The 12203-nt window shown below is 41.1% G+C and overlaps 1 protein-coding gene across 2 annotated transcripts; it reads left to right on the top strand.

Moving 5' to 3' along the window:
- Positions 1–203: 203 nt before the first annotated feature.
- LOC120888503 (uncharacterized) lies at positions 204–7036 on the top strand. Of its 2 annotated transcripts, XM_078016199.1 has the most exons (4): positions 204–956; positions 2693–2766; positions 3140–3206; positions 6116–7036. In XM_078016199.1, the coding sequence occupies exon 1, from the start codon at positions 338–340 to the stop codon at positions 908–910; it is 573 nt and encodes a 190-aa protein (XP_077872325.1). In that variant the 5' UTR covers positions 204–337; the 3' UTR covers positions 911–956; positions 2693–2766; positions 3140–3206; positions 6116–7036. The 2 variants fall into 2 exon arrangements, with proteins under 2 accessions (XP_077872325.1, XP_077872326.1); XM_078016200.1 differs by lacking the exon at positions 3140–3206.
- The last annotated feature ends 5167 nt before the right edge of the window (positions 7037–12203 follow it).

The raw sequence follows: 12203 nt of genomic DNA on the forward strand, positions 1-12203 counted from the left end.
GATCAGGTACTGCAGCTGTGAAACCTCTGCTCAGTCCTGCGTTTTGGTTTACACATGGCCAGGTTAAGGAAACAGACTTCAACGATTTGTGTATTCGTAACAGACTCTGGTTTAATGTGTTTATTTCTGGTCTAGAATGATCTTTGCACTGAGTAATCCTCTTTCGATGTGCGAGTAAGTCACTGGATTTTATTTATCTCTGATTCACGGTGGCTCGAAGCAGGCCGCTAATTACCACCGAGCCCCATTAGGGGCAAGAAAGTAAGAAACCTTAATTTCATCGCGTCCCGTCGAGCCCCGTCCGGGGAAGTGCACTGCTCTCGGAAAGCCCCAAGCAATGTGCGCTTCCAGGAGGGTGTGCGGCGCGCGGGGGTCTGCACGCGCGCACAGCATGTTAACGGAGGGCGTGCCGGAGGCGTGGCACGAGGTGTCCCGGCGAGGCGTTCCGCACGGCGGGCGGCGGTGGGCGGGCCACGGGGGAGCGCGGCCCGGGGAAGGTTGCGCGGCGCCGCAAGCGGCTCTCAGCTCCCGCTCTCCCGGCCGCCAAGAACGAGCCGCCGTGGGCGGGGCCTGCGGTGATTGGCGGGCGGGCGGGGAGGTCGGAAGTACTTTGTTTTTTATGCTAATGAGGGAGTGGGGCTTGTCCGTATTTACGTTGAGGCGGGAGCCGCCGCCCTTCATTCACCCACATGGTCCTTCGAGGTGCCGCCGCCGCCGCCCGACCCGCGCCTTCGCGCCACTTCGCGCCCTCGAACGAGGCCGAGGGGGTGGGGACGACCCCCGCCGCGCCGCCGCAGCTCGCGCCCCTCTGCGAAGCCCCCTCCGCGGGGCGGGTCGGCCGGCCGGCCGCACCCCCGGCCTGGGGCCTCGGGTCGTAGTAAAGCGGAGGCGGGTGGGGAGGCGGGAGTGAGAGCCCGCGGCGGGCCAGGCGAAGATGGTGGCGGCTACTTCTCCCGGTGAGTGTGCCCGCCCCTCCGCCGCCTGAGTGAAACCTGTTGTGTGCGGCCCGGGTCCGGCGGGTGGGGCGCAGTGGCCCGGGGCAGACTGGCCCGGGGCAGCGTGGCGGCGGCAGGCGGGCGGGTCTCGGGCCGTTGGCCGCCCGGCGTGTAGCAGCCGGACTCGCTGCCCCTCACTCGCACGCGGGCTGGCGGAGGGGCAGGGCGGGGAAGGCGGGGTGGGAGGGGACGGCGGCCGCGCCCGGGACCCGCGCGGACCCTTCTTGGGCCGATCCCGGAGGGCGGGTGGGCGCGCGGCGCACACAATGGCCCCTCGGGGAGGGGACGCGCGAGGCCCGCGCCCCTGTCTGGGCTCATAGTGCGCGCGGCGCGCAGGGTCCCGGGCAGGCAAAGTTTCTCCCGGGGGCGAGAGTTAAAGCGCCTCCAGAACAAAGCGGCGGAGGCAGCAGCACATGGGGCAGGCCGCGGGCCGGGAGGGGGCGCGCCCACGAGGTACCTGCGCGCCGGCGGGCGGCGTGGCGTGGGCGGGAGCCTACGGTCCCCCAAACTTTGTGCGCGCGAGGGTGGGCGGAGGGGCGCAGGAGCTCCGGGCGGCGCGGCCTGGGCGCCACCCCCACTCCGCGTGGGCTTTGTTAACCCTCGTGGGCAGCCCGGGGGTCGGGCTCGCAAGTTCCCTGGACATGGCCCTCGTAGGAGGCCAGAGCCCGCCTCGGTCGTGGCAAGGAGCCGCTTGCGCCCGCCCGCTCCTTGGGAGCGCGGAGCGGGAGGGCCGCCCCGGCTCGGCGGGAGCGGCGTCTCTGCCGCCATGTTCCTGCGGGGCGGGCTGCGCGGGGGTGAGGGCGGGGGACATGGCGGCGACTGCGCGCCGCCGCCGATTGTTCGCGGCTTAGGCCTCGGGCCGCGTGCAACGGGCACCGCCACCGCGGAGCCCCCGCCCCTCTGGGCCGGGCTCGGGGGGGTCGGGGGACACAAAGGAGGGGCGGCGCGCCCGCGTCCCCTCCGCACTCGGGCCTCCGCGACGCCGGTCGCCGCGCGGCTGCCGCCGGGAAACGGGGTGGGGGGGTTGCCGCGTCCGGCGCGGCCCGTCTCTGACCTACCGCCCCCTGGCGGACGCGCGGGGAATCGCAGGGCCGCGCGCCCCCTTGTGCGACATGTGCTGCCGGCCCGGGCTCCATGAGCGTGGCGGGCACTTTGCCGTCTCTGGTGATCATGCCGGTTATCTGTTCTTAAGCCAAGCAAAGGTGGAAAAGAACTGGAGAAGGCGAGCTCATTGCTGCGATATCTTCAAAAGAACAAAAATTAGCAACATGCCATCAGGACCACAGCAGTTGGGGGAAACAACTCTTTATCCCGGCTTGCAGCCACGAGGTCTTGATTGGGGGAGGGGTAGTGAAGAATAGTCTCTTGGCTGCTTTTTTCCTCTCATTGGAGCTGTACAGTAGAGTTAATGATTGCTGCTGATCATACTGAAGTATTTCAGGAGCTTATTAATTAAGGCATGAATTTGATACGTAGGGGTTTTTCAACTTAATAATCTTACACATTTTTTACCCATACATCTTTGGTCTTTTAAATCTTGTTAACATTGCTTAGCTCAATTATACTTGATTTTGTAAGTGGGTGGAATTAATTGGCATTAGTGGGGTTGGAAAAGAGCAAATATGGATTATGAGAATGATGGTAATTTTGAGCAAATGTTTCTCTCTTTTCCCTGTTTTCCCCCACCCCCACCCCAGTCATACACGTGGACCTAACCGCACCAAAAGCTTTTCTAAGGATATTTTGCTGCGAAGGAAGTTTACTGGAATAGGTGAGTATGTTTTAATTTTCTTCTTTAACTTAAATTTCTCTTTACTCGAAAAATTTGGAGTCGAGTAAATACAATAGGATTGGGCTTTTAAAGCATGAAATCAGTGTTTTGGACTTTGTCCTATTTACCTCTTTTAGAAAATTAACTAAGTTTCGGTCAGCTAATTTTTAAGTGCAGTGTAATACCCTTAACATCTTTGGAAATGAATACAGATTACAAAATGTAATCTTAGGATTTCTTGTAAGTTGTAGAGTAAGGAAGACCTAATCTGGGATGGCAAATTTAAGATTTTAAAGAGTACATTTAACTTGTACAAATAAGTTCTACACTTGAAATGAAGTCTGAAAGTAATTTCATTAATCATTTTATCAAGTATTTGCTAATTGGAAGCCAGAAGAAGAAATGTTTTGCCACTTGGATGTGAAGATTTCCTCTAAAAGGTACTCATGAGTCAAAATGCCTTGCTGATATTAAGTCTTACTTGTGTGCTGTATGAATTTTATTTTTAAGTATGTAGTATGTATTTGGGAAAGGCCAACAAGGAATAGCCACTACCACTCTGTTATGGTTTTTGAAGTAGTGGTTAGTTTATGCCTTCTGTAAATAGTTTTCTACTTCTAAGGCATGTCTGTGTAAGTGGAACTCGTTTTTAGATGAACTGATTTTTTTTTTTTTTTTTTAGAGGTTAAGCTGAATTTTATGTTTCATAGCTCTTAGTTTGAGGTGTTTATCTAATTATTTGTTTCAAATTTAGCAGGACTAAAGAGAACATCACCTTGTAAAACTGAAGATTGTGACCAGTCAGAATAATGTCAAAGTGCTTACAGTGCAGGTAGTGATATGTGCATCTACTGCAGTGAAGGCACTTGTAGCATTATGGTGACAGCTGCCTCGGGGAGCCAAGGTGGGCTTTAAAGCGCAGGGCCTGCTGATGTTGAGTGCTTTTTGTTCTAAGGTGCATCTAGTGCAGATAGTGAAGTAGATTAGCATCTACTGCCCTAAGTGCTCCTTCTGGCATAAGAAGTTATGTTTTCATCCAATAATTCAAGTCAAGCAAGTATATAGGGGTTTAATAGTTATTGTTTGCAGTCCTCTGTTAGTTTTGCATAGTTGCACTACAAGAAGAATGTAGTTGTGCAAATCTATGCAAAACTGATGGTGGCCTGCTATTTCCTTCAAGTGATTTTTACTAATTTGTGTACTTTTATTGTGTCGATGTAGAATCTGCCTGGTGTTTCTGATGTGACAGCTTCTGTAGCACTAAAGTGCTTATAGTGCAGGTAGTGTTTAGTTATCTACTGCATTATGAGCACTTAAAGTACTGCAAGCTGTAGAACTCCAGCTTCGGCCTGTCGCCCAGTCAAACTGTCCTGTTACTGAACACTGTTCTATGGTTAGTTTTGCAGGTTTGCATCCAGCTGTGTGATATTCTGCTGTGCAAATCCATGCAAAACTGACTGTGGTAGTGAAAAGTCTGTAGAAAAGTAAGGGAAAATCAAACCCCTTTCTACACAGGTTGGGATCGGTTGCAATGCTGTGTTTCTGTATGGTATTGCACTTGTCCCGGCCTGTTGAGTTTGGTGGGGATTGTGACCAGAAGATTTTGAAAATTAAATATTACTGAAGATTCCAATTTCCATTGTAAAATGTTTTAAAAAGACACAAAGTATTTAAAAAGAGACTTTGTAACTTCAAATTTGTTCCTTTTTGTTAGTGTAAAATGTTTAACTTTGTATCTTGAAATCAAGTGCTGTCTTTGGTACTAAACAGTTCACTTCTTTGGTCTCATGTTCAACTTAGCAGTATAAATGTTGACACTTTGTGGAGTTAACACTTGGACTATCAAGTGATCCGATATGATTGCGATTGTACAAAAAATTCATTGTAAATGCATGACAAAAAGTTATTAAGTTATATATTCATGTATTTATTCATGTATTTAAATGGATAAAAATGTCAAGTCTGTTTAAATCCATGTGTCTTATTAAGCTTGATACTCAGGATTAAGGCCTCATAATACATGAATTCTTGATGTACAGCAGTTAGCTGGTATGCACTCAATTCTTTGTTTATGATGTACGTCCTGTAAGTGACCCAGGATGCTGTTTTTGCCATCTAAAAACTTTAAAAAGTCAGAATAAAAGAAAGACTGGTACTAAAAGAGTGACAAGTAACCTGTTTGTGTACATGCATTTCTAAAGCCAAGAATGTGGTGAGGTGAAAATCTGAAGTTTTTTTATCCAAGTCTAGTTAACATGTATGTTTGCCCCCCATTTAATAAGCATGAGTTCAAAGGGGAGTTGATTCCAGGTTGCTGTCATTTCTGTCTCTGGTGTAGAAACTAAGAAATGCAATTTAACATGACATTTCTGCATTTCTTTTGTTTCATCTCTAGTCTGTTATTTTTATGTGTAAAAATATTGGATGTGGCTGAGTGGTTGAGCACCATTGGGTTCAACCCTGGTGCTAACACAAAACATGGGTATCTTGACCTGTTACATTGGAAAGGACCAAACTGAACTCAAGCAGGGATCCAGGGAAACTTGGATGCTTTCATTTTGCAAAATATCAATGTATTTTGAATGAAAGTTGCTTAGTAACATGAAGTAAATTTCCATAACTTTAGCACTTAACTCACCTGATAAATTTTAGAGAATGTCTTTTAAAATACATTGGGTGAAATCTTAATGGACGTTTTCACCTCTAATGTATCTCTTTAGAAATTTTAAGAAGCTTAGTCTTCGAGTAGAAAGGTAAGAGTTGCACAGTTCTGGAATTACGTGGTAAACTTTCAAGAAAAGAAAATAATCAGAATTGTACAGTGATAGAATGAAGTAGAAATCTAATTATTCTTTACCCAAATCTTTTGAATTGAAGGAAACCTAAAAATTGTTTTGTTTTGGTTATTTAATGAAAAGCATTGGCTTTAAACTGTTTTAAAAAGTTCCATAAGGTTAACCTATCTTAATGGTACTCTGCAAAATGGTACTATCTGGTTATAAGTGGAAAAAAAAGTGTATACATGTATCAAAATGTCTTGTTCAAAGCTTTTAAATATCCTACCAGTGATATTAAGCCTGCATGGTGGTTTCTTAAATGTGCTTTAAATATGTCAAAATTTGTAATAGTCACTAAATGGTTACCTCTATCCCTGGGTTTTAAACCTATGTTACAGAACTTATTTGGACTTGAACTGAGATTTTAATTCCAGTAAAAAAGTTAATAAGTATGTTTTGTGGGGTTGGCAGTAAGCTGAAGTTATGTTGGTTTTAGTGGGAATTGTTTTGATTTGTTTCTGGTTTTAGAATGGCAAGTTTTGTTTTTGATTCTCTTTGATTTTTTTCCTTAGGGATGATGACATACATACCAACAAAAATGTAAATATGTAAACATTGACATTAATTTGACATTAACCATCTTGAGGTACAGATGAGTCAATAAGTGATCTGGATGAAACTGTTTTGACATTCCTCCCACAGTGCTTTAATCAAGTTGTAATTTGGAGTTGGTGTTGCTTCAAGCCTTAAAACTTTAGGAAAAGAGGACTTTCTTCGTGTTATGCTTAACACTACTTGCAAAAGTATTGGTGATTTTACTGAAAACTTTTTTGAGATCTTCATTTTTACAGGCAAACTTGTCTAAGCACAGCAAACCAGACTTTGGGTTTCCCTTAATCATAGTTTGAAGAGCCCAACATGCTGATTCCTGACAATGCAACCTGCAACTGCCTGGAGAAAAATTCACTATCACTTTAAAAGTTTATTGCATGTTTAATGAAATACTGTTGTTAGTAATTGATAATCATGTAGATTGTCAAAAAGAATTGAGAGCCTATCAGCTGAGCAATAAAGATAAGGAGAGCTCAGCATGCAAGTCCAGTTTGGGGTATTTGAAAATGATGAGAAGCAAGCATCATGCCCCATTGACTCTTTGCAGACTATTCTTTGGCTTAAGGATGTTTTAGTTCACTTTCTTCTTGAAGCCTGAATTAATGTAATTTTCTGTTTTGGTAAATTAAAATCAGTATATATTTCTGAACTTTTAAAGGATCATTAAGAACATGCATGTATCCCCATGAATTTTAAGACCATTAAAAAAAATTGTTGACAAAGTTTTCTACATCTAATAAGCTGAATACAGAGGTGCATACCTAATTATGTATTTAGTTTGGTCATATTTAGGTTTTAGTGCATTTCATGTTTAAAATATTTTTAACTGCTTGTTAAGAAGTTGTTCAAAATAAACACTGAAATAAAAATGATTTATTGTAGCTTTTTTTTCCTGGTGGCTACTTTCTTTTTGTTACTACAAATGATCCAGAAGTTTATGCTTCTCAATTGGGAAGGTGGGGCCAAGTACCAAAGTTGTTTGGTTTCACTCTCATTTTCTATGAAATCTGTTTTTATATCCTAATTTTTATAGGTAGGAAATTATTTGAAGGATACAAATCTGATATTCAGACACTCAAAACTTGTCCTTTTTTTGTTTGCTTAATCTGATAAATTATCAAGTCATGCTTAATTTTTTTTTAATTTGGATACTTAGGTTTCTAATAAGTAAAAATATATGAAAGACTGAGAACTATACTGAGCACTTAAAATCTAGCCAGTCAGGATTTTATTAATCCAGTCGTGTTTGTTTTGACTAGGTTGTTTATATCCTAGTGATACATTGAAGTCTCTTCTAGAGACCAACGTATTTTACCCCTAATTTATCTGATAAGTAGACATGCTGATTATAATGGGTCTACACTGTTTAAAACAAATTGACATGGTTCACGGAAGCAGCAATTTCTAGGTGATCAAACAATCATAAATGTGTAAGGTACTACAGTGAAGAACAAAAACATGAGTATCTTCCTTAAGTGTTCAGTAATTAAATCTTATTGGATATATCATAAGACCCAGAGGCCTTAATTTAGGGTCGTATACATTTTTCACAACATTTAAACAGTAATTAAGCCAGGGGATACAGAATCAACCTTCAGGAACACATTTTTGAATTGTCTAAAATCACTTCCCTGTTACTCAAAAGAATTGAACCTGTACCTCAGTTTAGGTGTAGTTTCATCTGATCATTTATACTTTGTATGCCCTGATCCTGTTCTGAATTACATAGCGTCTTTTTAAAAATTGAAAACTTCCCTGGGTCTCTGGATATAGCTCAGCTGGGGGGCTTACCTTGAATGCATGAGGCCCTGGGTTCAATCCCTAGTCCTACACATACAATTCAAGGCTTCTATCTTTCAGTGACCTCCCTTTTACCCCTCAGGAATCTTCGCATTTCCTAGGTTCCATACTTGTTCCTAGCCTAGAAATCCTGCCCCAGATAACCGATTTAACCTTTTCCTCCTTGTACTCTTTGTGTACAAGTGTCAGATCAAGCCTTTTGATTATTTTCCCTAATGTAATTGTGGTATCATCATTTCTCAAGAAATAGAGAACCAGAGCATTTATCCAAACTAGAATTGGCATGTTCAGTTTTAATAATGGAAGGAGTCCCTTCCCCTGCTACAATTATTTTGTAAACTTGAGAGTAAGGATTTGGGCATGTATGGTTCATTGGTTTACAGTCAACACCTAAAATCACATCTGAGGTAAAGAACATACATAATTACCTTCAATGAACGTGTGACACTTCAATGGAAGTGTCTATATTAATATTATAAGAATCAGAAGGGAAGGGAAAACTAATACATGTCCCATAACTACTTGAGGGTTTAATTCATTCAGCTTTAGTAAATGAATTAAGGAAAGTTCATTGCGGGGGGTGGGCACTAAGGCTGTGTTAGGGATTTTCCTCAGCAGTATTTAAATGTTGAAAGACTTAAGAAGAAAAAGGTAAGTTGAATCAACTTCCCAATTGTTCTCGTCTATGTGAAATAAAATATTGCTTGGAAGAGCTTATAGTGCACATCTCAAAATTCAGTGTAGGAAGTATACATCAGTCAACTAGCAAATTAAAAGACCTCTATGGGGAAACAAATATTTGTTAGCCAATAAAAATGTAAACTATAAGAATTGCTTTTGGAAATAAAATCTGTTAGGAGACCACCAGGGTTTGAAATCTTAAAATTAGCTCATTGGGAGTGAACCTTTGGAGACAGGTAAAAAGTAAGCAATTTATTCTCTGCTTTATTAATTATAAGAATGGTTTGAATATGTTTTATTTTATTTAAAGAAGCCACCAGCAAAACACCACTTGGAAATTACTAGGGGAAAAAAAGAAGCCCACAAACGAGACAGGGCCTGGCGTGGTGGCACATGCCTGTAATCCCAGAACAATTTAGGCAGAAGGACCACGTATTAGAGATCAGCCTATAATCCCAGGGAGGCAGAGACGGGAGGATCACAAATTCAAGGCCAGTCTTTGCAATTTAGACCTTATGTCAAAATAAAAAGGACTGGGAGCGTAGTTCGGTAGTATAATGGCCCTGGGTTTAAAACTCACTTTGGAAAAAAAAAAAAGGATTTTAGTTGAAATTAAGCACAAAATATATTTAGGTTGTGTTTTAACTCAGTTATACTTAAGTTTCATAACATGAAAACAGTTATATTTTCAGCCATTGGAAACTAAGCAACTGGTGATTTGTCTGTAGTCAAAGGTATGTCCTCTTACCTCAGTACTCTCCCAGCAACAAAAGTGGTGCTTCAAAACAAGGGATAGATCGTCCCCAAAACAACTCAAAAAAATATTTTAAATGAAAGCTTCTGTTAAACAATATTTTACCATTAGTATATTCTTTGATGCACTGCAGTGGATATTTCCATACCATTCATAAATTTCTCATCTCCTTATGCCAAAATTTGTTCAGAAGTAGAGACTGAGGATGAAGTTTGTTGAGAAGATTAGCAAGAGACTCTATGTGTGGCAGGGGCACAGGAACAGTGGATATAAAGAAAAAGCTCTACACACATCTATGTGTGGTTTTAAGAGTGAGATGGATGGCTGAATAGAAGAAAGTGACCTGGTTGTTTCTGGGAACTTTACTATTGGGTCATAGTGTGATAAAAGGATTTAGAATATATCTTAAGCAGAATTAACCAGTAAAATTTTAGACTAGTTTCTTTTTTACTTTTCAGCTATTACCATTCTCCACCAGATCTCTGTAGTCTTATGCATAATCCTATACTAAAGGCTATGTGCCCTCAAGGAGATTATATAGGTACTTTTGAGATAAGTCTCCAGGGTAAAATTAGAATTAGTAAAATGAATTGATAATGGACACTAAATGAAAGACCAAAAAAGTAAGTGTGCTTCTGGAGTTCAGAAGGGGAAATGACTAATACAGTAAGTACCGTGTACATTTGGTACACATTATAACACAGGTAATTAAAAGGGCAGACTTGTTAGTTTAATTTAGCATACATAAATACAGTAATGAGACTCTTTAAAATTTAGTCATGGTGTGTTGATCCTTGCTTAATGTGAAGAATCTAATATTTAACATTTTTTAAGCCAAAAATGAAATGTGCAAGTTAGTACCAAGTAAAACCATTCATTCAGTCATAGTTGATTGATAAAATTTACTGTCAGAGAATAAATTCCTGATTTTCTTATATAGGATTTGAGACATCTTACTGGAGTAGAAGTGCTGTATGTACTTAAAATGATGATGGAATATTAGAATATCAAAGACCCTAAGCACGTTTTATTTATTTCAAAGATTTATTCAATCCTATTGATGTTTAAAACCTACCATAATATTTTAATAATAGGTCTTTCTCCGAAAGGATGCCATTCAAAAGTAATTTTCATTTTTTTGTATAGGTTTATTACTTTGTATTCATTTGGTTTATAAAAAAAATAAGGGACAGCAATACATTTACCAGTCATGTAATTCAACTCTAAATTACAGGTTTCTTACACATATCCAGTTCTGGATAATGATAGGATCTAGAAAAAGAAAGCACTGATGAACTTAAAAAGAAAATCTATGGGGGCAATGTTAGAATCATACTTAGATAATTCAGTAAGGTTACAATGCAGCAGTTAAGTAAACATGTAATGCCATTATTTTAAACACTGAGAATGATTTAGCCATGACCTGTGCTCATTTTTAAGAAAGAATAAAATGCTAGTTCATTACAGAGCACATGCTAATAAGATATAGAAGAAAATTCTGAGATTGATCATTGTTTTTATACATTCAGTATATTTTAATAGTTTGGTGCCACTGAAGCTATTCTTAAACTCATCAAATAACCAGGTCAAGTTTGAGGAAATCGATCTCTACTAAATAGTTAACCATAAGGTATATTTGTGTTAGCAAGCAAAATGCTTTCAAAATGTTCCACTTTTGAAACTGAATCTTTTATGTTGACCCAATGACTTTGTTTGCAAAGGTAAACTGAAGTGGAGTTAAGCAATTGATTGGCAAATTTGAACACTGCAGATGACCATACAGGATAAAATTAATAAAAGTAATTTTCAGAAAATTTACTCAAGGACAACAGAACTTTACTGTTCCTCAATGTTTAGGAGATTCTGTTTATTTGAAGAATTGAAATTGTAAGATTGCATGTTTGCTTGCTGAAGTTCATTGTGTACAAGGTATTAGGAGTAGAAGATAATAAAATATTTGAAGAGTTTGGTCTAGAATCATTTAATATAGTGAGTAGGTTAGAAAAGAAGAGGGAAGGCGTAGCTATAGGAGGAGGGGATGAGATGAGATTAGAAACAGTCTTTGTCCAACATGAACTTTAACTTCTGGCCCACAAAAAAGTGCAAGAGGGCCACAGCTACTCTTACCCATTGACAGGATAAAAGTGGTTCCTACTAAAAAACAAAACAATCTTTTGTGCCTCCTCCTCTGGACCTTGACCCCACAGTAAAAGTATACCTCTTACAACTGCCTTTGTCCCTACTTATTTAGTTCCTTAGAAGAAATGAAGTAATAGACAATCTGCTCTATGGAAAAACCGCCTTGGGCAGTATAATGATTTCACTGGGTAAAAACTTGGAAGAATGATGTTTTTTTATGATCTTAAATATCATGTTTAGTGACTTGAGTAATTTTCTTAAAAGTTATTCAGCCCTCCATCCTTCATATAAGACTTGTGAATATTTTTTCTCCCCCCCCCACATTTTAAATTGGCATTATATTTGTACACATTGATGGGTTTGTTGTTACATATTTGTATGTATGCACAGTATAACAAAATAATTTGACAATATCACTCCCCAGCACTTCCCCCTCCCTCTGCGCTTCTGACCCCTTAGTCCCTTTCCTCTACCGATCTCCCTTTGATTGTTAAAAGATCCACTCCTACTTTTGTTTTCCTTTTTTCTCTCTAACTTCCATATATGAGAGAAAACATATGACCTTTAACTTCTGAGTTTGACTTATTTCACTTAACATTATAGTCGCTGTTTCCATCCATTTTCCAGCAAATGCCATAATTTAATTCAGTCTTTATGGCGGAATAAAACTCCAT

Source organism: Ictidomys tridecemlineatus, chromosome 6 (genome assembly GCF_052094955.1).
Source record: "Ictidomys tridecemlineatus isolate mIctTri1 chromosome 6, mIctTri1.hap1, whole genome shotgun sequence".
NCBI classification, from domain to species: Eukaryota; Metazoa; Chordata; class Mammalia; order Rodentia; family Sciuridae; genus Ictidomys; species Ictidomys tridecemlineatus.

Excerpts from the sequence above, each read along its gene's own strand:
- LOC120888503 (XM_078016199.1), top strand. The coding sequence starts at position 338 with ATGTGCGCTTCCAGGAGGGTGTGCGGCGCGCGGGGGTCTGCACGCGCG.